Below are 27701 nucleotides of genomic sequence, written 5' to 3'. Positions count from 1 at the left end.
AAAAATATTGTTTCCTCATAAAGTTGTGGAAAAAAATACATTAAAGACTTTGAATTTCAAAAAATTAAGTCTTGCAATAACATTTGTTTTATAAAGGACAAAACATGTGTTTCGAGAACCCCTCCCCCAACAAAAAAAATAACTGTTGGTGCCTTTAACAAAGGGGACTGAATTCTTTCAAATACCGAGTAAGATTGTGACTAAGTTGGTTAATCTAATTCAGTACAGTTTACCATTTATAGGTTACATACCAACAATGTGGCGGAGAATTAGATTCTTGGATTGTAAAATAGCAGAACACAATCTCGGTCTATATCTTTATTCAAATATACAAATTTTGAGACAGGAAAGTGATGCATTTGTAATATTATTCTTTTAAATTGAGATATTTATGTATTGCATTGTTTTGTTTCAACTGTTTTAAAAAATACAGAACATTTTTGGAATACATTTATGTTTTCCAACTTTGGCAAATAAGGGGAAGCAACTCATATATCCTTACTTTTATTACAAAAATTTTTGATTAATTACACCACTTTCCGCAAAATATATTTTTGTATAGTTTTAGTATGTTGTTCATAGATAGTAACAGACTTGTTGTTCACTAAATTGACTAGACTATAAAGCATTACATGTATTACTAGTATAAATGTATTTTTCAGTTTATTGCTGGGGTTCTGGGTGAACATAATCAAGAATCCAGACTTTGTTTTTGATATCCACAAGACCAATATAGTAGATTCTTGCCTGTCTGTGGTAGCTCAATGTTTAATGGATAGTTGCACAACATCAGATCAGAATTTGAGTAAGGTAAGGTATTAAAAAACTTAACTAATAGTTTATATTTTTATATGCGCTTATCACTAAGATGCACGAAGTTCTAACCATGGCGACATGTTTGTCATTCTAATATTTGTTTTCTTTATGCCTGCGGAAACTGTAATGATTTTTGGTACGTTAGTGTATAAAGATAATATATGCAGATGGAGTTTGCATGTTAGTCAGGTTGACTTTTTTAATTATTGTGGACCTAAAAAATATCATGCTATAGAAAAAAGTTGATTTTTACAATTTACATTATCACAATAAAAACAGTTCCGAGTCAGTTAAATATATTTGTCTGTTCATACTGTGGAAATTTCTGACAGATTGATGTTTCTTCAATGGATATGTTGAAAACATGTGCAGTGGCTTTAATCAGACTTTCAATTTGTTTTAGGATTACCCATCAAATAAATCATTATTTGCGAAGGATATTCCAGTGTTCAAAATATCTGTGTCAAAGTATTGTGAGGACATACAGAGAATGCCTGCAGTGAGTGATCAGGATCTCAATACCCATCTAGCTGAAGTGTCTAGGGTATGTTTATATACATATTATATATTGCAATATATTATGTCAACATTGAATTTTTGTAAGCTTTACAATTTGCGACACATGATAATTAAAATAGGGACAAAAAGTGAAAAGTGTGAAATGGTTTCTGGAATGACACAATTACAGCGATTGCATTTTCAATATATCTCTTTAATTATGTACATTGATGAGAATTAATGATCTTTCTGTTTATCAATACAAATCTTCATAGTAAAATTTCATATTATTTTCATGGATATGTATGTAAATTTTTACATTATTTTTTGAGTTGACTACTTTTTTTATTTTTACAGATGAGCACAAATTACTTTACCAAAGACAATGCATTGTTGGAATTGTATAGCTATGTACAGAAATACAGTAATGAGGTTAGTTACCTAAATTACTTGAAAATCCATAATTTACTCTGCTATGACTGATAGATGGTAAGGTTTTAGCCAGGATTAAGTTGTTTAGAAAGTTCAGTAAAGCACAACATTATTTTGAAGAAAAAACATTTTCCATTTTCAAATATCTTGATAAAGTTTGTTTAAGAAGCACAAAAATAAGTTTTGAAAGAAAATGAAGACAGTTAAACAATACGTATTAGAAAAGGTAAACAGAAAGCTATTCCAAGGATGTCCTATCAAAATAATTGGATAGCCAGAAACTTCCTATTACGCTATTATTATTATTATTGTGTCCTCAACGAAGTCATAGAGACGAGATTCAGGTATGCTGTTTTTAGCGACAGCCTCACAGTGCGAAATCTAGTGCCAAATATAACTTCCCCTGTGAACACTGAAAACTAGATCTTCTCAATGTTTGTCCCATTTAGCAAATACGCTATCAATTGTGGATTCACGGAAAAACCTTCTGGTAAATAGTAAAAATAGACATACATTGAAATAAAAACAAAACTTCCACTCAATGTTATCATTTTCCTCCTTAAGTAGCCAACGACGAATACAGCAGGCTATAGATGCTTGGAGTAAAATTGGTTTAAAATGTTGCTATGCGAATAAATTCCTGGAGTTCCAACTTCAATTCATAGTTGTACTGTCTGTATACTTCTCTGGAACATGCTAATTATTCGTATATATATACAGCTAGATACGAGATAGTCAGGGAAAAAAATTCCAAAGGAATCGATTGATATGCAGCAAAGCTTGGCATTTTTTAAATCAAGTTACTAAGCAAAATCAGACCTTATCTCGATGTAAACATTGAATGAGAATAGATCGAGAAGACCGCAAATACTTGTACAAAACTCGAGATCCTTTTCTTAAAATTGTATACAAAATAGTAAAAAGATACCTACTTTATAAAAAAAGTTATCTTTAATTTTTTAACCTGCACAGACAGACTTTTAAATGTTTATATTCATGAAAAACAAAAGTTCTCTATTGAATATACATGTGACAAGAGCAGACCGGTGTGCTCGATAACTTACATGTAGGTGTGAAAAAATAAGCATACTTTGGGAAATTGTAACATACTAAGGACTTTTTGGAACACTCAGAAAATTGATGACTTGAAAGATCTTTCGATTTTGTATGTACATGATTTTATCCATTTTTTTTTATCAATATGCAGCAAGGATTGGCAGTATTTGAATTTCAATTTTGAAAGCTTCTTAAGCAATTATCTCGATAAATACTGAACACAAAACATCGTGTATTTGCATGTATATTTCTGATAACACAGTTTAACAAATAATTTCTTTAAAATGTACAATTATTATTTAGAAATAATTTTTGACCAGTATCGTCACCGGTATTGTTTTATTATTGACTTTCTCGACTCTATCATAAGAAGAGTGAATTTTCTTTTGTTTTCGTTCACTGGATATCCCACTGCTCAGTTTAACCATTTTAAAAGTTTGTGATTAGGTTAGTTTAAGGGGAACCACTAGCTGAAGGTCAATAATATTTGGTATTCAGTCGTACTAGCATTGACACATCTCATTAGCATGCAGATTGTTTGGCCTGCCCTCTTAGTCCTGGTCTATAGACTTTGAAACTTTCGTTTAGTGTTTGAATGTTGTGTTTTTTTCTTCAAAGAGAATATTAAATGCAATATTTAAGATAATTAACACTTTGGGAATAAAGTCCTTATACCTCAATATTAATATATTTGATATTTTCTTCAGATAAATGAAAGTTTAGAAGCTGACAGTTTGACTTTAGCACAAGAGTTTCCAGATAGACTTAGTTATGTGATTACAAATATGAAAGAAAACATGTAAGATTCCTCCAATGTTGGAATGGCCTATGTGTAATTATAACAGAAAGATTGATGCAATAGACTGTGATTTATCACGAGGTGGTATATTTGTGTAAATAATTCATTTGACTACTAGTGTTAAATGATACAATATTTGAAGTGTAAAAGCATTTCTGTCAAGCAAACTATGTGAAATGGAGCCTTGTTTAAGAAAATCAACAATATGCAAATTCAATTTTACTGGTACTATTTTATAAACATGCATTTGCTATCCAATAAAACAGCTTTGAATTCTTTGAATGGAAAAGTTAAGATTGGTTATTTTTCTATATCTGAAATGTGGATTTTAGTCATACCAAAAATATTGTTTAAGAATGTATGAGTGGGTAGTGTTTACTGGTCAGAATTCATAATATTCCCAATAGAGCAGAGAAAAAAAAATTAAAAAGGAACAAATATCATCTGAGTTCATTGCTTTTCCATTTGTAATTTAGTTCATGTCTGCACAAAAATTCAGGTTTTTAAACAACATATTCAAGAAATGGCAAACCAAATCAGATACATCATATTTTTTTATGATATGATTGTGACATTATGAATATTTTACATCTAGACAAGTTTTGAATTCATATTCTGCATTTTGTATGAAATTGATAATTTTTATAATTGATAATTGGTAATTGACAAACAAATCATAATAATCATGCATTGTACACAGCATAAGTACTTTAGATTAATTTTTCTCAGAGACTCATAGCATTGTGTATTTTTAGCAAATCTCAGCTGCATAAAACTATGATATTTATTAATCAATACCTGTACTACTTCATTGTACAGACAAAAAATTGAGGTCATGGAAATAAGCCTAAGTCTGCAATATTACATCTACCTTTTCATATCATTTAACCATTGGAGTTAGCGTCTTACTCATGTCATTTTCAAAGTTAGGAAAAACTTTCAATCAACTAATATATGTTTGAATGTGTCTCTAATGCTGTGGTCATTTTTTGTATTCTTTTTTTTTATTTTTGCTTATGTGCTATGTCTATATGCCATTTTGTTTCTCTTTATTGACATATTTGTTCTCTCTTTATTCGCCTCTCTTTTAGAAAAGTTTAAACAACACGTGATGCTATCGATTTTTTTTTTATTCCTCGATTTTCTTGTTTTTATATTGATTAAGATTATAACACAATGTTGACTAATGTACTGCTATTTTTGACATTTTTATCTTTTATGTCTGTTTATTTTTTTCACACATTGTTGTCAATATAATGAAATTTTATGCGTCTGTCATAAGTGAGAGGTTTGGCTTGTTATAAAACCAGGTTTAATCCACCATTTTCTACATAAGGAAATGCCTGTATTAAGTCAGGAATAGGACAGTTGTTATCAATTCGTTTGATGTGTTTGAGCTTCTGATTTTCCCATTTTATAAAGGACTTTCCGATTTGAATTTTCCTTGAAGTTCGGTATTTTTGTTATTTTACTTTATATTTGTTGAGGTTGGGTGGTTAATCATGGTAAATTTTGTAATTTCCTTCAATATCACTGATCAGCCTGGCATAAATAGAATGGAAATATTTCTGAAAGCATTAAAGAAATAACTAATATATCATCAGCCACTTAATGAGATACTTTTTCATTTAAACTTAGGGGATCTTGAAATTTAGCACCATTTTATAATTGTAGCTATCAATGCCAATGTTAAATGGGAACAAAATGTGTTTTTTTATTTTACAGTTATGTTTTTTTTCTGGAATAACAAAACCAAATTGAAATTCTCGTGAAAGAGTTTGACTTCAGGAAAGTCTTATTAATTTCAATCAAATGTTATTTGTTGTATATGGTTTTTCATTTGTATAGACGTGTCTAAGAAATATATATGTGTTTATCTGTTGTCTTTGTCATTTTTATATTCATATGAAGAGAAAGTTATGATCATCGAAAGGTTTGTATCTGTTTATCATTGATATGTTATTTTCACTATTTACAGTTCTTGTAGAAATGGAAAGTAATGAATTGATTTTATGATATAAAGGGATTAGAACATTGTTTAATATACAAACAAAATTACTATCCGTTTATCCTTTAAAAGGGGATTTTGTGTGTTGTTTAAGAGGCAAAAACTCATATTACATTGACATGGAAGGATTTTAATGTTAATATTTTATAAGTGAATCTAATTTTGCAAATAGATGTCAGTCACCTAAGATATTTGATTTTGATATGATGCATCTTTGATATATTTATATTATCTAATCTTTAGGAAGGAATAAATTTTTTATTTAGGCATTTGACAAAATAACATTACTGTGACCTTTATTTAATGAAATTTTTAGTACATCAGATTTAAAGCATCAAATGTCACCTCTTTTATTTAGGGATCTATTAGTTTTAGTTAGCAATGCACATTTTAAAAGCAGATCATTGCAATGTTACTTAGACTTGGCAATCGAGTGAAAGAGAAAATTATGCATATTCACTAATCAAGTTAAATGCTCTGCAATGCCTGAAGTTTAGTATTAACAGAAGATATTCTTGATTCTGAGTGATGTTTTCAACTTACCGCATGACAATTTTAAAAAGAAAAAATCTTTATATGACTGAGGCAATGATAACACATGAAAAAATGTATATAAAGTTTCTGTTTATTACTTATCATGCCTGCTGAAAAACAATTTGATTTGTAAATTTTTCTTCTTTTTTTTAAAGAATTAAAGATGTAGCCTTGGCCTACAAAGATTTGGTCTGTTACTTCTTTAAATTATAATTGATTAAACGGTTGATTGAATTGGTATGGTTTATTCAGAGGAGGGATGACACTCTGCACACGGCATGCAGATTTGTCTTATATTACCAATCGGTCGCAGTGATACTTATTACAATCAGATCATGATGTGAACATCACCTTGATACTCGAAATTTGTTGACTGAGATTATAAATATAAGCAGTTATATATACAGTTGTATTGGTTAAACAATATACATACATAAATTTCAGAATGGAAACGGGGAATGTGTCAAAGAAACAACAACGCGACCAATCAGTAGAAAACAGCCGAAGGCCACCAAAGGGTCTTTACCACTGCGAGAAATATCGCACCCAGAGTCGTACTGTAGTTGACCCCTAAACAAAATTGTATAGTAGTTCAGCGAAAATGGAGGTCACACTTAACTCCGAAACATATAAATCAACCAAAATTAAGAAAAACACACAAGACTAACGAAGGCCTGACTTTGGACAGCCGCAAACATGCGGCGGGGTTAAACATGTTTTGTGAGAACTCAACTCTCCCCCTATACATCTATATATAGCTAGCCAATGTAGAGAAAACAAACATAAAGCAATACGCACAGTAAAACTCAGTTTCAAAGAAGTCCAAGTCCGATGTTAGAATTGGTAACAGAAGAAACAAAGCAAAATGACAATGATCAACATAAATTACTAAGGACTACTAGCAGTTACTGACATGCCAGCTTCACACCTCAATTAAGCTGATTGAAAGGTATGTCTTCATCATATGAAAATCAAGCACAATCCCTCCCGTTAGGTGTTTAGTATCATACCATCATAAAATATACGAGAAGAACATAACCCGTATCATGCTAACAACTGGTTTAAGAATAAATGTGTTTATTTCCGATGCAAAGACCCTATGATTGAATCAAAATTATTTTTAAAAAAATGCCATGTTTAATTAACTGACAACAGTAACGTAAGTATAAACCTTCGTATGTACCCATATAGAGTTATTTACTTTCAGAACGACAGGTCATTCTTTCGATAAGCTTTGAATTTGCAAATGAATAAACATCGAGCATCACTGAAGTGACATTTATTGTCGAAATATGCATCTGGTGCAGAAAAATTGATACTGTTAATGTTATTGTAAGAAACATCCTGGACGTTACCAAATTTCAATTAAATGCGATTCAAGACATAAAATAATGACCTGCGTCAGGTCATTATTTACCATGATTAAAATGCAAACTACAGAGTTCTTAATCTTTTAATTCGTGTGCTGTTGCCAATTGGGGTTTTACAATATAATTATCTATCCTGAACATTTTTTAAAGGATTAGTCAGAAGCAATCCTTTCTTTCGTTTATCATAATAGGCTGAAATAAATACCATTTACTCCATTAAATGACAAAATATTCCACGTTCTTTTAAAAAAGGGGGTATTATATTTGATCCTGATTCTGATCCTGACAGGCATAAGAGAGAAAACAATTCTAAAAAGTTCGTTAAAATTGTTGAAAAAATAATTTGTTTTTCCGCGATAAAAATGTCGTGAAACAAAAGAAAAAAATATAGCACCCCCTTTTTATAGCTTATATGATAAATTACTTACAATTCATTTGCTTCTGACTCCATTCAACTACTGTAACATGTATATTGTAACTGGACATTTATTTCTAACGTTTATATCTAGATTAATTAGTTAGTTTTATTTCATAGTAAAAATGAGCCGTTGGGCGTTTTTATAATTTGTAAAAGTTAACCATTATAGGTCAAAGTTCGGCATTCAACACAGCAAGCTATAAATGACCCCAAAAATGACTTGTGTAAAACCATTCAGGCAGGAAAACTAACGGTCTAATCTACATAAAAACGAGAAACAAGAAACACTTATGAACCACATCAACAAACGACAACCACTGAACAACAGGTTCCTGACTTAGGACAGATGCAAACAAATGCAACGGGTTTAAACGATTTAACAGGCGCCAACCTTTACCCTAACCTGATATAATAGTGTAACATCACAACATAGAAAGACACACTATAAAATATCAATTGAAATGGCTTAACTCAATCAAAAAGACATATTGACAAAAACAAGAAAAAACATACACCGAAGGAATAAATTTGATCTATGACACAATGTAAATACAAAATTAATAAAAAAAAACAATATTAGAAAGACAATTATAACCTTGGACAAAATGCCGTTTAATAAAAAAACGTACACAGGTAAATAAAAATAATTTTGTTGTAAGGAGTACATGGAGTACGGAAATATTTTTTACAAAATAAATAAATTTGTTCATAGTACTAGAACATGGAGAACAGAAGTGAAAATTTATCGTCATACTAAATAAAGGTGCTGTATATTAGGAATAGTGAGACGAGATATAACACAAAATAAGTAAACATTAAATAACAAAAATGCATAACAAATTGTATCAACAGGTCAAATTAAAACGAAAGTATGATTTGAGAGCACTCGCAGTTACTGAAAGCTAGTTAAAAGCCAAAAGCAATTAATAATAATAAAAAAAAATCATGCATCAGAGACTCAGATGCCTCGTGGTGTTAGGATTGCCCCGAAAAAAGACCTCCCTACGGTAAGCCTATCATTTGATCAATCCTGACAACCTCGCTGTATTATGCGACAAGAAAAACCTTAACATATGCATTATCTACATATAATGTTAATAAGTCTGTTTAAAGGTTTGGTTAGCTTTTGAGGTGATTGACGACATTTTTGTGCTTTGTATAAAATATTACCATTAATAAAGGCAACTGATCAATAGTCATAATTCGATAAGGAAAAAAATATCCGGGTAACAAACTAAAACGGAGGGAACACATCAACTATAAGATGAAAACAACGGAACAAAAGAAACACTGAACTACAAGAAAAGCAAACGCCAACATACATAGAAACGAACTGTCAGATAAAACTCTGCCATATTCCTGACTTTTTTGTTTTTTTTAAACGATAAAAAATATTTTTATTCAATCATTTCCTGATATATAAATACCTAAGTAGCCCGGGTCGCATACTTAGGGAACCCTGTATTATAACAGCCTCACTTGAACAGGGAAAAAATCAAATGAGTTTAAACTTACAATAGTTTTACATACATATTTTTAAATAACCAATACAATTGATTTTACCTGATAAGCATCACTGTAATACATATACCTGACTTGGTACAGGACATTTAAAGAAAAAAATTGTGGGTTGTTGAACCTGGTTTTATGGCTAGCCAAACCTCCCGCTTATATGGCAATGTTAAAAATACCGTTAAAATGACAACACTCTGTGACAGGAATACAATACCAACAAACGCAAGAACACTCAGCACATAGAAATACATGAATAACTAATATAATAGTACATTACAACATTTAAACTGCAGAATAACAATGGACACCATAAAAGATGGGATGTGAAATACCTGAACGTTTAAGATGTCTGCACGTTGATTTATATTACGAATGATGTCCTTGTTCCGATGATAAAATTTGGTAAATGTTTTGACAAGTTTGTGATATAGAAAACCCTGGTGTACTAATTTTTCTGTAATAGAGATTTTTTTCGTTAATATTAAGTTACGTTGTAATTTGCCTTTATTTACATACACGGGGGAATCGAACAAGTTGAGATATATAAACACAATAAGGTGGTGACAAGGGAACGTCACCATCTAAAAATGTAAACATAATAAACAAATTTGGTAATTGTCATTATTTGTCGGGAATAAACATACTTATCCCCACATTAAACTGCTTATTCCCGAGGGCTTATTTCAAACGACATGGACATTAATTAAATTCATTTCATTGATTTAAAGCTTTCATTTGGGACAATATTTATTTTATACAAAATTATAAATATTGTACTCATTCTTTATTTATCAAAACAAAAAATAAAACAAACAAACAAACAAACAAACGAGGAAACACAATAGAAAAAGAAGCCGACCAATACACAAATTCTACACAATTAAAAAATAAAAAGCTATTTTACATGGTTTTTCGGGTGAAACATTTTCATTTTATCTTGAAAATAATAAAATACAAAAAAAAAAAGGTTTTTGTGCCGAAGGTTTGCGAATTCAATCACGGATTCGACAAATATATTTGGACATTTTATTTAAAAATTGTCGTTTTATAGCGTCGAACTATGCAGCAGCGGATGGAGACGTAAGGAGACCTTTTATGTGTTAGGCTGTATGAACAATATTCTTTAACTGCTATACATTTCAATGATTTATTCTTGCGAACTAACGAATTATTAACAAAAACTTGTGCCTTTTAGTTTTATAGACATCGAATAAAAGTTTACGCCATTACGGAATATAATCTTTAAATATACGATTTACTTAAAAGTATTAGAAAATACATTAATTTGTGTTTTTTTTTTATGTAAAATTGATTTTCGATCAAAAATCATTCCATGTGAAAACTTGGTATATTTTCCATGAATGCAATGCAAAAGAATACGTTTGGTATTAAAACACGTATAAATCGATCTTTTACAATATTTAAAATTGCCTAAACGGAAGCCTCAATCGTACCACGTGATATGAAAAGTTTTGCACACGGCAGCTCGGCTGTCGTCACTTCTCTGTGGTTAATTGTTATTACACAACAAAATTATATTTTATATGATGCACAGCTGTATTTCAATCTTGGATTTTTATGTTATTTTATGCCAAAATAATTTAATTATTATTGTATGTAAATTTTTTTATGATTTATTTCATATTGTTTTATTTCAAGACTGGGATACACAAATGTTAATTTATGATCAGCATCATTTAAATTTAAGTGTTTTAGTCAGTCACAATTGAATGTAATTTGTCATTTGTGCAACCCAGTTCAGGATGTTATAAACAACCTGAAATTTAATTTTCAACTTTAAAGAATCATTGAGGGAAATCAATTTAGGCGTATGTAAGTAGAATTAGGGTTAGATGTTTAGTTAGGGTCATACAAGTAAAAAATCTTTGTTACTGAATTCTTTATCTAAAACAATATAAATTGCTTGTTTTTAATATATTTTGATCCAACAGAGTTATGAGGAGGAAAGATTAAAAATGACACTCCGTAAATTTTATGGACACCATCACGAATTGGTTGTTCTATACGATGTATCTATGTCTAAACTAACTTATGACATTTTTACCACGTCTTAGATTGTGGTTTAACATCTATGTCGTCTGTCTGCTAAGTAACGAACGCGAATCCCGAATATGACTGTTATACCGAGAGTGAATTTACATTGCTATACGACGTGTCTCGGTATTTTGCACATCCAAAATTCATGTTTTTATTTTTTGATGTATTTGTTATGGTTTCGGTTGAATAATGTGTTATGTCGTATCGTCTGTTGTTCAAATAATTATGAAATTGCCCTACAATACCATTATTGTCATATTCCCGATAATGACTGTTATACTGAATGTGAATTTACATTGCTGAGCGGCGTGTCTCGGTGTTTTGTACATCCAACATTTAATGGATTTATTTTGTTGTTTCTGTTATGATTTAGGTTGGATAATCTGTTATGTCTTATCGTTTGTAGTCAAAATAATTATAAAATTGCCTTTCAATACCATAATTATCAATAAAATTGTTTGGACCAATATTGTGAAAATAATTGTATAAAGTTCCAGATTGCATGTAAGTTACGTGAGCGCGTCACTGTTTTTGATATCCTGTAGTGTTTTTTGTTGATGGAGAATATGTTCGTTGTTGTTCTGTGGTTTGTATGTTGTGTCGACTTTTATAATATTTGTTTGTGCGTTTCTCTGTTATTAATGTTCTTGCGTGTGTTTGTGCTGTATTTTTGTCACGTAGTTTTTTAGCGATATTTTTTAACATTGTCATGAAGCGGGAGATTTGGCATGCCATGAATTCAGGTTCAACCGACCATTTTTTTCTTAAAATGTCCTGTACCAAGTCAGGAATATGGCACTTGTTATCAAATAGTTCGTTTCTATGTGTGTTGGCGTTTGTTTTTGTTGCACTTCGGTGTTCCTGTTGTTCCTTTGTTTTCCTCTTATAGTTGATGTGTTTCCCTCGATTTTGGTTTGTAACCCGGATTTGTTTTCTCTAAATCGATTTATGACTTTTGAACACCGGTATACTACTGTTGCCTTTATTTATTGATTACGAATTATCGTAGGAATTTAAAATTTGACTAAACGTTTTACAAGGTTATTAAATTAAGCAACATTATTCTTATCATGTTATCACACAAAAACCGCAAGACATGGCTGTCTGCCTCAGAAAGCTTCATTCTTAGTTTCGATAAAAATAATTATTTAGGAATATTGCCTAGATGTTTGAAGAGCATAAAAATTACCATTCAGCTGAAAATTTAAAATATATTTTGGAAAGATTTTCTTCAACAAAAAAAGCTGCAAATTACTGTGAAAACCTGTAAGTTTACTTTATATTTCTATAAAAAAATATATACTTGAAAATAATTTGCAGCTCTAGCTATCAATATTATCTAAATATTATTCATGGTGTCACATAATTGGAATACTGTGGCTAAATGAAGAAATCTTTCTATTTTTTTATCAACAAATATTTTGTCTAATGAAATGTTTAATAAAAATCAAATAAAAACTAAAATAAATTAAAAAAAAAAATATCCTCAAATATTGTATTTATAGCAATTTGAATTAATAGGCACTGTATACATGATATTGCTTCTATGTGCTCAGATTGAAAATATTGTTAGCTATGCACAGTATGCATATAATTATATATATACTATGATATAATATGTAAATTATATGATAAAAAATGCTGACTTGAAAATTTCCAAATGACAATCATCATTTATGAGAATATAAAGTATTGAAAAACTGGTTTTGGATTTCTATTCTATGTAAAAGAATAATGGTGTTTTCCCCTTTTCTTTAAAATTGTTTCAAATGATAGTTAATTGTAACTATTGAGGTTTGGAGTTTGACCTTAAATGATTATTTGAAGGCTAAATTTTGACAATGTTTAGTTGATGTCACGTTTATTTCTTAATTGTATTTAATATATCATCCAATGATTTTATGAAAGCTAGTACTTGAAAATATGGATGCATTTCACACAGCGATTGAAAAATCTCTACCCCATTCATATGACCTTACAGATATGATACTATAGTTTCAACAATAATATAAGATTGTTAATATACCATCTTTTTCACTGGCCTACTATCATTAATGACACAATTATAGCGGTTTGAGATCAGTATAGTTGAATCTAATTGAACCGTTTTTGATTCATAATGCACAGTGCATATGGGTCAGTAGTTGTTTTTAGCTGTCTTATATATTTTGCTATGTTTTGTATAGCCTGTGTTGTCAATCACAGAATACAAAACACGGCTGTTAATCTAGTGGTTGTGTCAAGTATTTAGTAAAGCTTATTATCACTATTTTACGTAATTTTCCTTTGATCTTACTGACTGATAATTTCCTTTCTCAGTACAGTAGAGTGATATGAAAAATTATCGCTAGAAACTAAGGGCGCACGTGTCGTTGTCAATGAAATTAACAACGTCGTCATAGGTAAAATAGTGATAAACAGATTATCATTGGTCATCTCAACTAGATTGCTTTTCTCCCTTTCGTGGTACCGGCTCAAGCGAGAAAATCAACGATAATCTTCAAATTTTTCAGAATGTAGAAGAGCAATACAATCAATAATTTGAAGATAGGTGGCCTATGTGCAGAAATGTTCGTCGGTCATTTGTCACTTGCCATCGAGTCCTTGTTCCTCTTTTAGAGATTTGCTATGAAAAAATCACGTCTATATTTTTGTGATCAATTCAGTTTGTCATATTTTAGTGGTAAGTTCAGATTGTCATTTTCAATGGGTATCGGATCAATTTCATTTGGTCAATATTATCATTATTGTAGGAAGTACATTTATGTCTTGCATGTGTGACAATTGACACTAACCTCTTCATAATTTAGTGATCAGCATTAGGTTTTTATTATGTAAGCTTCTCAGCTACTATGTCTAACGGTTCATATATAATTGGTCTTTTGAATCGTTGTATGATGAACATGCCTGTCTTTGTTTCATTTGGATAGTAAAGAGACAAATGTTCTGCTTTCATGCTTGTCATACTACCTGGTTTGTTGATGAGTTATAAATCTTGCTGCTCTATTTTGAACGTTTACTATTTTGTCCTGTAACTAAGTCTGATTAGGGTTCCATTCAATGCTCACATATTCTAGGATGGGTCGAATAAGTCCCTTGTACGGCTGTAATTTCACCTATATAGGGTAGGATAACAAGATTTCGTTTTAACAACCAAAGGGTTTTCTAATATGTTTTTGCATATATCCTTAATGAGTTTTCCCTGATATAAATTATTTCAGATGCTCACTCAAAGGCATTTTAATGATATCAAAAATTCCAGTGCTATGTCTTTTGCGTTTTTGCCTGTTACTTCAAATTTAGACAGTTGAGCTATTCAGGCTCTGAGGAATCTCTTGTAGCTCCAAGCAGTATTTGTTGTTTATTTCCTTTGGAGCACAGGCAGTGGTGTGCAAATAGCCTTATCTCCGATGTCGTATGAGCATCTATGTCGTTGAAATGAACGAGGATTGTTAACTGTTGAACGCCTAAAATACAGCTGAATCGCCAGATTTCGAAACACTAAAGTTTGTCTAGCCTCAGGCATAAATTATCTTAGTCGCATTTGGGACAACTTTTTGGACTTTATGTTTTTTTATAAGGCATTGGCAATGATTACCCGCAAAAAGTAACAATAAGAAATAATTTGTGTTACTTCCGAGAAGAATTGGGTAAATGAATTTCAATTCGGCACAGGGACCCGAATTCATGCGGAAATTGCAGGTTTCAGTTATATAATTTTTTATTGTTATCTGCAAAATTTTACATTTGAAAGTTAAGTTTTTTGTAAGTATCGTCTAGATACTTTTTACTGTCGTCGTGTCATTATTCGTAATAGTTGTTTTACATATTTCAACAAATTTATATGGATAGAAAAATTATTTATTGAAAATAGTAATGATAAGTTGAAAGCACATTTACACATGTTCACTTGTTTGTATTGACAAAGGGAAATTTTATTATGAGGGTGAAATACCGTAATTTAACAGGAATTTTTATATAACTGCACATAATGTGCATATTGCGGAAAACCGGCGTTGAAGTGTGTCTTTAAATTCTTGAAAGGATAAAAACTTTACACAGACCACACATTGGACATCTAACTCATTTGTATTCTTACATAAGAATAGTGAGTCAAAAATCGACCTCCATGTGACAACAGTAAACGTCAATTTGCTCAATACATCTGGAAGTTCAATCATGGTTAAAGTTTTGTACCTTATACTTTTAATTGTTTAAATTTATTTCACAGATTGTTCGGAAATCAAACATTTTTTTTTAATATCAGTGCCTGTCTGAATATATTTTGCGGGTAGCAATAACTACAGGTAACAACATTAAATGATATTATTGTTACCGGCAATTTCCGTATGACATCGGGTCCCTGTCCGGAAATACATTTCAACAATTATGAATGATTTGAAGTTATGCACCCAACTCTTCCAGTCTTATCATTATGCAGTGATTTCGCTTACTTTTAGAAAATAATTTTTTTTCGGAGAATTTCATGAGCTGAAAGGGGTAATTTTAAAAAGGAAAAATAACACTCAGTCTTGTAATTTTTTTAGTGAAATAAAAATGAAAATGATGACGTTCTCCATTTCAATCTTTGTGTTGTCTGTTTTTTTTTTTAAACTAATGATTTTAGATTTTAGGTTTCTTCTCTGTAAAATTGATTTAATGTAGGTTAACATTTTGGGCTTGAATCACTTATCCAAAGTTGTGGATGGTTGTCTCTATACAAATGTTTTACAGTGGCTTTAATACAGAAAAAAAAATATTGGAAATGAGATAAAGAAATGTTCGACTACCTGTAGCTAAGAAATGGCTGGATCACACCACCGACGATGCTTTGACTTTTTTAATGCAAAGGGTCGATACCAATGGGGAAAGACTATTGATCATTTTTGGTCATATAGCTCTTTAAACGTTCCCGATGAAGGTAAATCCAGAAAAACGATTCGGACACATGAAATTTATAAAGTTTTGTTTTAGTTTTTTACTGCACTGGGTCGATACGTCGTATTTGGCACAACTTTTTGGAATTTTGGGTCCTCAATGCTCTTCAACTTTATACTTGTTTGGCTTTTTAACTATTTTGATCTGAGCGTCACTGATGAGTCTTATGTAGACGAAACGCGCGTCTAACGTATCAAATTATAAGCCTGGTACCTTTGATAACTATTATTCCCCGAGTGTATCATCGGCTCAGTAGTCAGTATCCCTTTACTGATTTGATTGATAACAAATCTTTCTTGAATTGTCCGTTTATAAATTCATGAATTATTAAGAGACTTATGTATCAACTCCCTAACGAAATTTGACCTTACAGTGATTTAGCGGTTATTTGTATAGGTTCGTTTTGATCATATAGCTATTCAAGTGTTTCGGTTCTTATAAATCTTTAGCTTTCAAAATTCGTCTTTGAGCGTTCTTAATGAAGATAGATTCAGAAAAGCGCTTTCGACTCTTGAAATTTATAACGTTGTTCATGTTTTAATCGATTTATGACTTTTTAACACCGGTATAATACTTTTACATTTATTTACTGCACTAAGTCGATATTGCTGCTAGTAAAATATAAGTTCCCAAGGGTATCATCAGTTCAGGAGTCAGTACGACATGATTAATAACCAACCTTTCTAAAATTGTCCGTTTATAAATTTATAAATTATTAAGAAACGATGCCGTCAACTGCCTCAGTCAAAGTTAGTATGAGGTGGATTTTTATGTCTTTTTTTGATATATATATCTATTCAACTGTATCCTTGGCTTTCAAATATGTGACTTTCAGCTTTCCTGATGAAGATATATCTAGAAAATTTGTTAGAACACATGAAATTTATAAGTTGTCGTTTTTTTTTTACCGGTCGACTCCACTGCTGTTGGACTATCATTTTTGGTCATATAGCTCTTGAAACGTTCCCGATGAAGGTAAATCCAGAAAAAACGATTCGGACACATGAAATTTATCAAGTGTTGTTTTAGTTTTTTACTGCACTTGGTCGATACCACTGCTGGTGAACTATAAGTTCCCGAGGGTATCATCAGCTCAGTAGTCTGTTCTCTGGTATGACATGATTTATTACCAATCTTTCAAAAATAGTCCTTTTATAAATTAGTAAATTATTAAGAAATTAAGGTATAAATTCCCTAAGGCAAAGTTGGCATGAGATGGATTTGCTGTTAATTTTTTGGTCCTATTTGGTCATATAACTCTTTCAATATTTCGGTTCTTAAACATCCTTGGCTTTTAAATATAAGGCTTTGAGCGTTCCTGAAGAAAGGGATATCAAGAAACGCGTTTCGGACGCATGACATGTATAAAGTGGTGTTTTCATTCTTTATACATACTATGTGTAATGCAAGTTTTCAACTCTGTTTAAATTTTCTAAAGAGATCGAACATACGAAGAGGGAAATAAAACCACTTAGTGGAAGAAATACAGACAATACCATGGAAAAAAGAAAACCTGCAAAAAAACCAACAAAACACTACACATAAATCTAGATTGAGCATGAGCAAGACTAACTCGTATTAGCAAACCTTGTTTGAATTCAGTTGCTCTTGAAGAGTCAGCAGTTCCTACACCACTAATGACTCGCCTTATTACTCGTGTTAAAAACATTTACGATTCACATCCGTAATTGATACAGCATTCCAACTGATTTGAATCGAATGCCGCTGATCTGTCATATAAAAACGAAACGCGTTCTAAAATATGAGTCTATTATCAATATGAAACTATTTGTAGCATATGTTAACAACCAGATAAAATATTTCTCCTCTGAATCATATATATATCGAATCAACTTTGTTCTGTCTTATAAACAAGCTGATATTTGACTGGTTCAGTTAATTGATTACAAGTAGCAAATATTAAATCAGATTTCAATTTCTAATCCTCTTTTTTTCGATGCTTTCGTAACTAACAAAATATTTTCTAACTTCTAATCCTTGTCCCATTGGTATCTTCCGCCTCTCTTTTGCAGCCCGAGGGTTCTCTAAGCCTATAGTCTGTAAAAGAATACACTGTTTTTATTTACAATGGAGTCTAGACATTACCATTACATTTCTATTTGGATGTCTATTATTCCGATCATTTATAAGATTAACTACACATTAAAGATAAGGAGATATGGTATGATTACCACTGTCTGAGACAGATATCCACCAGAAACCAAAGGACAAGGACCATATGGATGTACTGTACAAATGCTGTTAATTGACACGGACCATATGTATGTACTGTACAAGTGCTGTTAATTGCACGTTCAACTTCCAGGAAACATGTAATTATATTTCAATGACCATTCATGTTACGTGAAATAAATCCCGTTTAAAATTAAAGGGGAAGATCTCTTGAACTAATGAAACTGAATTCACATTAATATTTATTATGCACAAGAAAAGTACACGGAGCAGTCTTTTTGGAATACTTTGTCCTCCAACTTTTCTTCGTTTATTTGTGTGTTGCATACTTCTAGTCTAGGAAAAAGTAACTTAGAATCGTCTTCAGTTTATCATCAAAATCTTTCTTATTCGTACAAATGATTTCAAGAAAGAAATTAAATTAAACACATTCGTTTTAACGAAACCCAAAAATTAACTAATCTATAAATTTATATTCAGCTTTCCGACTATTAGTCATGTTGAGATCGTTTGGCTGAGATCCGTAAAATAGACGTTTACGCTTCACAAAAAAAATCCTATATCGAATATTTATACCCCTGCTTTCTTAATAGGTGGTTTATAGTAATGGGTGAGTAGGTTCGCCCGTCTGTTCGTCCTTCTGTCCTAATTTTGTAAACAAAACTGCTCTGAAACTTCACAGAATCTTAAATCACTTTTGCACTTACTATTTCATTTCTTTTATCTAAATGCCTGTAAGGTTAATTTCGCGATGCCATGGACATATCAGCACATTAAAGTACACATTATTGGGTAACCATTTTTTTATTAAAATTTATTAAAACATTCTCATAGCCCTATCCATATAATGCTTTTGCACACCTATTTGTTTGTCCGAATACTTTTTGGAGTTTCCCTTACCAAAGCATGAAATTATTTGGGGGTACACATATGGTATCCGCAACTCTTTCTTGAGCCTTATATTATTTTGTAACTAAACTTTATTCACAGTCTTAACCATATAAATGCTATTGTGTACCTCATAGGTCTTTTTACAAGAGTCATAATTATGGTTACCTTTAGAAAGCATGGACTTTGCCTTTGCTTTATTTTTCTCTCGCTTGTTTACTCTGCATTGCATATTTACTATTTTATAATTATAGCAGTCTTTACTTGGGAAATAAATAATTCAAATGCAATCAAAGAGCAAAATATAATTAAATCAGACTAACGACATACTTCTAACATGGAACCAAAAGCAAAATATACACTTTATTCAGCGTATAAGTGACAGACTATTATCAAATTTCCTTGGCCTTCTTGTGATTCATGAAAAAAGAGCTTACGTATCAATATTTTATTTAAAAATTTACAATAAATAAACTATCAATTGTACCAAAAACAAAAGTTGCGATCCCCTTAGGCAATAGTATTGTGATTTCCAAACGTTTGTATTTATAATATTTAGCTTCTCTTCCAAATTAAAAGCATCCCATGTGTATCAATTCCTGCATTTTTGGCTTGGATGAGAGTGCGTGACAAACTGTAAAAAAATCATCATTTTTGCGAATGTCTGTACCTAAAAATGTTGTTTCCTCTTCAGACAGTTTTTTGCACGAGATAATTCAGAAATATACATGTAAACGTGTCAAGTAGTTTCATCCCTATTGATGTTATCACTTGAGGGTCCCGTTATAAACTTTAATAAGGCAATTAAATCTTGGTAAGTTATAGGATGAGACTTTAAATCAAATCAAATCACGAATTTGTTTAAATAGATACATTAAATTCAATAAACAAATTCAGCATAAATCTAAAATTTTCGAATGACACAAAAGAGAAGACTAAAGATAAAACACACCAAAACAATTATTTTGATGTTCCATTGTTTATGGTCGATTCTGTATCCTGGAATCGAATATGCGAACACATTCGGAACTGATTCATCGTATCGAAATATCACTATGTTTATATTGTTGAGTTTTTTTTTTTTAAATCATCCTTTTAAATTTTGATTCTCACATACAGATGGGTGCGGTCCTAACCTGTACACAAGTTAACTTAAAGCAGTCCTTATGTCTGCTCTATAGGTTAACTTGGGAACATTTTAGCAGACATGTAAGTTAACTTTATCCCTAGCAGACCAAACCTCATGTCTGCTTTTTTAGGACTGCTGCAGACCAGACCTGAGGAAAAGTTTGATAGAGCAGACCTGTCCTGCGTACAGGTCAGCTTGACCAGACCAGACCTGTGGACAGGTCTGCTTGACCAGACCAGGCCTGTGGACAGGTCTGCTTGACCAGACCAGACCACACCTGTGGACAGGTCTGCTTAACCAGACCAGACCTGTGGACAGGTCTGCTTGACCAGACCAGACCTGTGGACAAGTTTGCTATTTAACAGAGCAGTCCTGTCAGTCATGGGGACAGGTCAGCTTTTTAATCGGAAGTCGATACTCATATGTTTTCAAGTTAACTTTTGACCATGTTAACTTTATCTTGGAGGAGCAGACCACACCAAAGTTAACTTGGGATCAAGTTAACTTTATCTTAGAGGAGCAGACCAGACCAAAGTTAACTTTGGATCATGTTAACTTTATTATGGACCAAACCAAAGTTAACTTTTATAAGAACAGGTCTGGTTTGACTTTTGATAGCAGACCTGGTCATAAGTTAACGTTTGTGTAGGACTGCTTGTGGCAAAGTTAACTTCTTCCAAAGTTAACTTCAGTACTGGCCATGGACCTGTCGTGAAGTTAACTTTTCGGGCAATTATTAAACAGTCCTAGGACCAAGTCTGCTTTTTAAGTTAACACAAATTCTGTCCTAGGACCGGTCACAGCAGTCATAAAACCTGTCCTAACTTAACTTTAACCAGTCATAAAGTCTGCTTATTAAGTTAACTAGCTGTACAGGTTAGGACTGCACCCATCTGTACACACATTTTCAAATTTTGCTTATCCTCTTTTCAGAAAAAAATCCATCAATACTCTTTTTCATTAAAAACATTTTCAAATTGACATATTGAGCAACCATACATTTAATGTAAATTTCACAAACGAAATAGAAATTAATAATATAACTGAAAGTAGTTTCTGTTTCTATTTTGGCAAAACAAATATTTCATGTAAAATAACTTGACATGAAACTCCATGAATAAAAGATTCTGTTGCTGGACAATTAATATGTATACATGTATACAAAAGAAAAATATTTTCATTCATATTGTTTCTTTGGTTAGAACCTGGTCTCATGGTAGCGTGCTCGACACGAGTGCGGGAGGTTCCCAAAAATAAAAATTGTCATTTGCTGCTTCTTTGCTTGGCACAATGTTTTTTGCAGTAAAAACAAAGTGCTGTAGACTCGGATGAGAGTAAAAATAGTGTGTCCGAGAACGGTAACATATTTCGTCGTGTGAATCTTATAGTGTTATACGTCCACTTTGATAAAAATTGAGATAGCTATATACAGAGATCCAAGTGCAGAAATCTATCTCCCTTTACAACTATAATACGAGATTTCTACACTTCACGATTTTTTGTCAGAACTAAACTGTTCTATCACCTAATCTTCCAATGAATTATAATGGCTTATTCATCGAGTTAGTTCAGAGAAATATTTTTTATAGCGTTGTATCTCTACTATTTCTCGTGTATTTTTGCTGTTAAATAATTTTTGTCAAAACTATCTTAGTAGAACTATTTAGATGGTTTGCATGTTTTGAACTCAATCTATGAGCAATTCTTATGGGGGCTATTACAAAGTTAAAAAATCCATGGTCTATCTCCAATGGAAATATAGGGATACATTTCTTAAACTACATTACTTGTAATGAAATGATATATCTCCAAAAAAGGAGATGCTCTATTTATCTAAGTTGCTTGTCTATTAAAAAAAGTTACTCTTCATGTCTGTAAATTCGATTCCTATATGACTTTTTATGTCTCAGTCAAATATTTATAATATAGATTTTTTAATCTTTAATCTAAATTTTTATAACTATTACCAGATGGGAAATACATCATTATAAGATTAACACGAAGAAGCAGGGTTCGTATTCATATTGCATTATCATTACATATTCACGTCCTCTTATAAATGCAATATTTGCCTATGAACGTTAAAATATTATACATCTCTATCAGCTTTTGTTGGGATACTTGGCCTGTCAGCTTTTAAAAATACTTTATCATAAACGGGGTTAACCAGTGTGAATTTCTAAGCAATCCGTGCAATCTAAATCGGTTAATATAAAAAATAAAATAAGGATATGTGGTTTGATGGCTAATAAGACAACGGAGACTAAATAAAACGGACATAAGAAACTATTGGTTACCGTACGGCCTCATCAATGAGCATAACCTATACCGTAAAATCGGCTATAAAAAGCCCCGACATAAATTTTGGAAACAATCTAATTGAGGAAACTAACGGCCTCATTCATAACAAAACAATTTACGATAAACGACAACCACTAAATTACAGGCTCCTTACTTTGAACATACAGAATGTGGCGGGGTAAGACATGTTTGCTGGCGCCAAACCCTCTCTCTACCCTGGAACAGAAGGGTAACAGTACAACATCAGAACAAGCTTTAAAAATCAGTTGATTCGAAACAAAGCAGAAAAACAATTAGCAAAAACACGGACCGGAGGTGGCAGGGAATTCACACATCCCAAACAACAAAAAAGACACAATGTTCAGATCAGAGAGTACTCGCAGTTACTAACGGCTAGTTCAAAGCCATTAACAACTACTGAAAAAATCTAAGACTAAAATATCAATCAGTACACATCCAACATCCAATGGATTTGTGTAAAAACGTCATTAACAGTCAGAAAAAAACATGACCTTGTGTAATGCCAAAATATAGGTATTGACAGATTGTAGAACCGTGAATGTGCAAATGTGTATAACAGTACTATTTAGTATGGTTTTACTGATAACAAAATCAATATTTATACCAATAAAACAACATTCAAAGATTTATTACAGTCTTGAATTCGTAACCTTTTAGAATAAGTTTAATTCAAGGGTCGATACGTTTACCCGGATCGTATCTTAATTTACGGGATCAGTAAACAACATCACCGTAAAAATAAGGATGGGCAATCCTGTTTGAAATAAGTTTTCTACAGGTACAGTCAAACTTCCAAACCGAATCTTTGTATCTATGCAAAAAATTCAATAACGGTTTTAAGTAATTTGTGGTAACGAAATCCCTGACTTAATAATTTACCAATAATACATAGATTGCACTCATTGAAATCCAAAACGTCACTACAGACAGGGGCAAAGCGAACGAGTTGTGATATATAAACACCGTTAGACGGTGCCAAAGGAACATCGCCGTCCAAAAAATGAAAAAATTAACAATGGTGAAAGAAAAATCGTCCATTTTGTGGGTGGTCTTAAACTGAAATGTCTAAATCTAGGAAATGAATTTGTTAATATTTGATTAATTCATGTAAGTTCCTTTGTGTGAATTTCAGCATTACATTATAGAATTCCTGATTGTTTAACGAAATAATATCATCAAGATAACGGTAAGTGTTGTTGAATTTATCAATTAAATGGAATTTAGACAGGCTTTACAGTGTTTGGCTAAAAATTGTGATTCATAACAGTAGACGAACAAGTCTACTATTAAAGTGGCACAGTTGGAGCCCATAGAAATACATACAACCTATAGATAAACTGTATTGCCGAAACGTACATACATGTTGTCGAGAGGAGAACATTTACAGCTTTAATCATCTCATCACACCTCCAGTAAGTATATCTGCCAAAGTTACCTTTCTCCTTAGAGAAAAAAGCTTTAGATGAGTTGCAGCACATACATTTGCAATCTGATTTTTAAAACGATAATTTAATAAAATAGGAAAAGATTACACGTAATTTATCTTAAACATCCAAGTGTTTTTCTCACTGGTTTAATATATCTTAGTTGTTGTGATATGATAGAAAAGTTATGGCGATTTTTTCAATTAAAGTATAATCAACTCAAAAACTACTCCAGCAATGAGGACAACGACAAAACTGTCACTTCGTAAGATTAAAGGTTGTCTAATAGAGGCATATTGATGTCACTAATGATAGGTATTATGCGTCTAATTCAGTTAAAGAATATATAAAACATAAAACGGTTACAAAATATTCAATTATCTTAATCTTAAGATTTTAAAATGTCTTCAAAAACTCGATTATGACAATTATGTATAAGTTACAAAAATTCATCCGAATCCCTCAGATGTGATAATAAATATTCATACAGTGTATACGTATTACTTGTTAAGTAGTTGATGTACCTTTTGTTCAAGTATATGTTATTTTGCAGTTCATTTATCTAATGATATGTTTACATAAGACTAAAACCAAGAGATTCAAAGCTTGCAAAAAGAAAACATGCAGATATTTTTGTTTCATACATCCATTAATTGCAACAAACCAGAACACTTACGGGGCTTAAGAAATGAACACTTAATGCTCGAAAATTGAACAAACAAAAACTTCTACTCACTTCTAAAGACTTGAAGTGTTTTTTATTTAGCAACAACAAAGAGTTATGAGTGAATCTATGAACGTTTTCTTTTTTTGTGTCACTGTTTTTTGGTGTATATCCTCTATTAATATTGGATTCCATGTGACTGCTTTAGAAAAGAAGAAGAGACAATGTCTTTGATACTCAGTCAGTTTAATGGTAAAAAGATGAAATAAAAATGTAAAAAAAAATCAGCATTTAGCATTAACATTATGACACCTTGGCCACACATACAACTTTTGGGCAGTCAAGTCCTTCATCAACAAAAATAACAAGAGTCCAGCTCATATCATACCGATAAATATAGCAGAAACATTACAAAATATATGCTGTAAAATAATAAAACCATCATGAAATTCAAACATATTGCTTTCAAACAAATTTCTCGTGATGCACATTTATAATTCATTTCAAGTAATTTTTAATTCATGCAAAAATCAGCACAATCCTGACAAAAAACTTTTTTTTATGGTTACAATAGGGTTTATGTGATGTCGCATTAAGAGGGAGTGTTAAAATATATATTAAATAACTGTTAGGATGCAGGTACAGCATATTTTGATACAATATGATATTTATGCATTGAACATCAGATTTTGTATAAAAAGTCCAAAGCTGAAGACTTCAAAGATACATCTTCACTATGATGACAACAGCTTCCTTTATCACAAGGGTTTACATTAAGATGTTATACAACCTCCGATTGGTAAAAATGGTTTACTAACACATCTTTTACCAGATTATACAGAATAACATGTTCACTGTGACGATTTTCAAATCACATAAGACTGACATTAAATAAAGGCAACAGTAGTATACCGCTGTTCAATAGTCATAAATCTATTATTAGCAAAAACAAATCCGGGTCATAAAAACTGTTCACATAACACTGGAATAATATGGCCTAAGAGGGACATTTTTATCCTATCTGAATATATAATATATACTGAAATGTCAACCAATAACTTCATAAAAGTCTTAAATAAATGTGGGAAAGCAAGTTAACATAAACTACAATAATCAGTCTTAGAAAGCCTTATATGATGTTCTTATACTATCATTTAACATGCAAAATTAAAAAAAAAACATGTGTTTTAAACATGAATGCTGTAGTTGTTCCAGTTTTTGTCTAGTTTAAAAACGGATAAAGTATTTTTCCACTGGCCAGGTAATACATTATGTTAACAAAAAATAGATGACAACTCTGCCATATAAACATGTAGAAATTTGATCGGTTTTGCTGATAAGATCATAAGCAGCAATATGTGGAAAAGGTTTATTCCGTGCTTGTTTATTGTTGATGCTTTTATTGCTGAAAAATAATCATTTTTTGATTTTTAGACTTTTTTTCACATACGAAATCATACGACCAGGATCAAAATGATTATACATAATTATAGCATCATAAACTCAATTATATTAGGAATAACATTTTTTTATAATTTTTATAAGCATAAAAAAAAATTTAATTGATTAAAAAATGTTTTTGAAACATAATAATAATTTCTTACGATACTACGATTCAAAACAAACGAAATACTATTGGAGACACTGTTTGCAATTTAAAAAGTACAATTTTACTAAACTTAACACAAGGTATAGATAAAGGTGTGATGGAAGCTAGGTATCTTTAAAATGGCAATACTGTGACAGTTCGATTTTTTGTTAGGAATCATATTTTCTCTTTTTTTTTCGTCAATACGTTTAGTATTATTCATCCACAAACGTTTACATTTCTTTTTAATAACTAGTAGTTTGATGAAAAATCTATTTGAAAGCAATGTGATTAACAAACAAATTATGTTAAAAATATAAATAAACACAAAAATATGTTTATCTGTTTGGACCACCCGTCAAATTGTTTTGCACATAGTGCAAAACCACGGTACGACGTATCCGGAAACAACATCTGATAGAGGACACCGATTGTACAGTGTGGTACATACATTGTGTGGTTACAATATTCGAAAAGGAACTAATCACTTTGTTGACTACATTTTTTGATAAACTTTTAAGATAGTGTTTGTGGCTATTACAAACATCGTTTAATTCAAGCGATAAACCGGCAAGTTTGATCTTGATAGTATCTGAGGAAGGGGATCCACTTCTTAACGCGGTAATCAACACCTCTGTGTTAACATGAAGTAACATTGTTATGGGCATCTTCTGTAAATTTAATGTTCATGGTATGTTGAAAACATTTGAAACACTATATGTTTTTTCAACCACGAGACACAGATGGATGGCAAAATCCGATTTTTGTACAACTTGTTGGTTTTCAGTGCTCTTCAACTTCATACTATAATTGATTTTATAAGTTTCCTAGCCTAAATGAGGAATCTGATGTACACGAAACGCACGATTTTCGTACTACATTTTAAGCCTTATTATGTCTTTGATACGTTTTGGATAGATTTCAACAAAACCAGTCCTAATAATACTATAAGCGCAAGAAACAATTGATCAATGAAAACAACATGTCACCAAGAATTCAGCATAATTTACAATTTTTGATTATTATTTTATGCCTAAATATGTATCCAAAG

General features: G+C 31.3%; 2 protein-coding genes across 3 annotated transcripts in view; both read left to right on the top strand.

Moving 5' to 3' along the window:
• The window catches only part of LOC127720527 (plexin-B-like), a 259946-nt gene extending 253620 nt beyond the window's left edge, over positions 1-6326 (top strand). Inside the window, exon 41 of one of the 2 annotated variants that reach the window (XM_052227191.1) lies at positions 3510-6326. In XM_052227191.1, the coding sequence (XP_052083151.1) occupies positions 3510-3605 (96 nt within the window). In that variant the 3' untranslated portion in view covers positions 3606-6326. The remainder of the gene's footprint in view (positions 1-3509) is intronic. The other variant, XM_052227185.1, reaches the window with a different exon arrangement.
• LOC127720583 (plexin A3-like) overlaps positions 1-27701 on the top strand; it is a 175667-nt gene that overhangs the window by 80068 nt on the left and 67898 nt on the right. Inside the window, exons 33-35 of the mRNA XM_052227234.1 lie at positions 663-810; positions 1220-1360; positions 1672-1746. Coding sequence (XP_052083194.1) covers positions 663-810; positions 1220-1360; positions 1672-1746 — 364 coding nt within the window. The remainder of the gene's footprint in view (positions 1-662; positions 811-1219; positions 1361-1671; positions 1747-27701) is intronic.

This window comes from Mytilus californianus, unplaced genomic scaffold (genome assembly GCF_021869535.1).
Source record: "Mytilus californianus isolate M0D057914Y unplaced genomic scaffold, xbMytCali1.0.p SCAF_1, whole genome shotgun sequence".
NCBI lineage: Eukaryota > Metazoa > Mollusca > Bivalvia > Mytilida > Mytilidae > Mytilus > Mytilus californianus.
The sequence above is the reverse complement of the archived record's forward strand: the minus strand, read 5'-3'. Positions and strand labels throughout refer to the sequence as shown.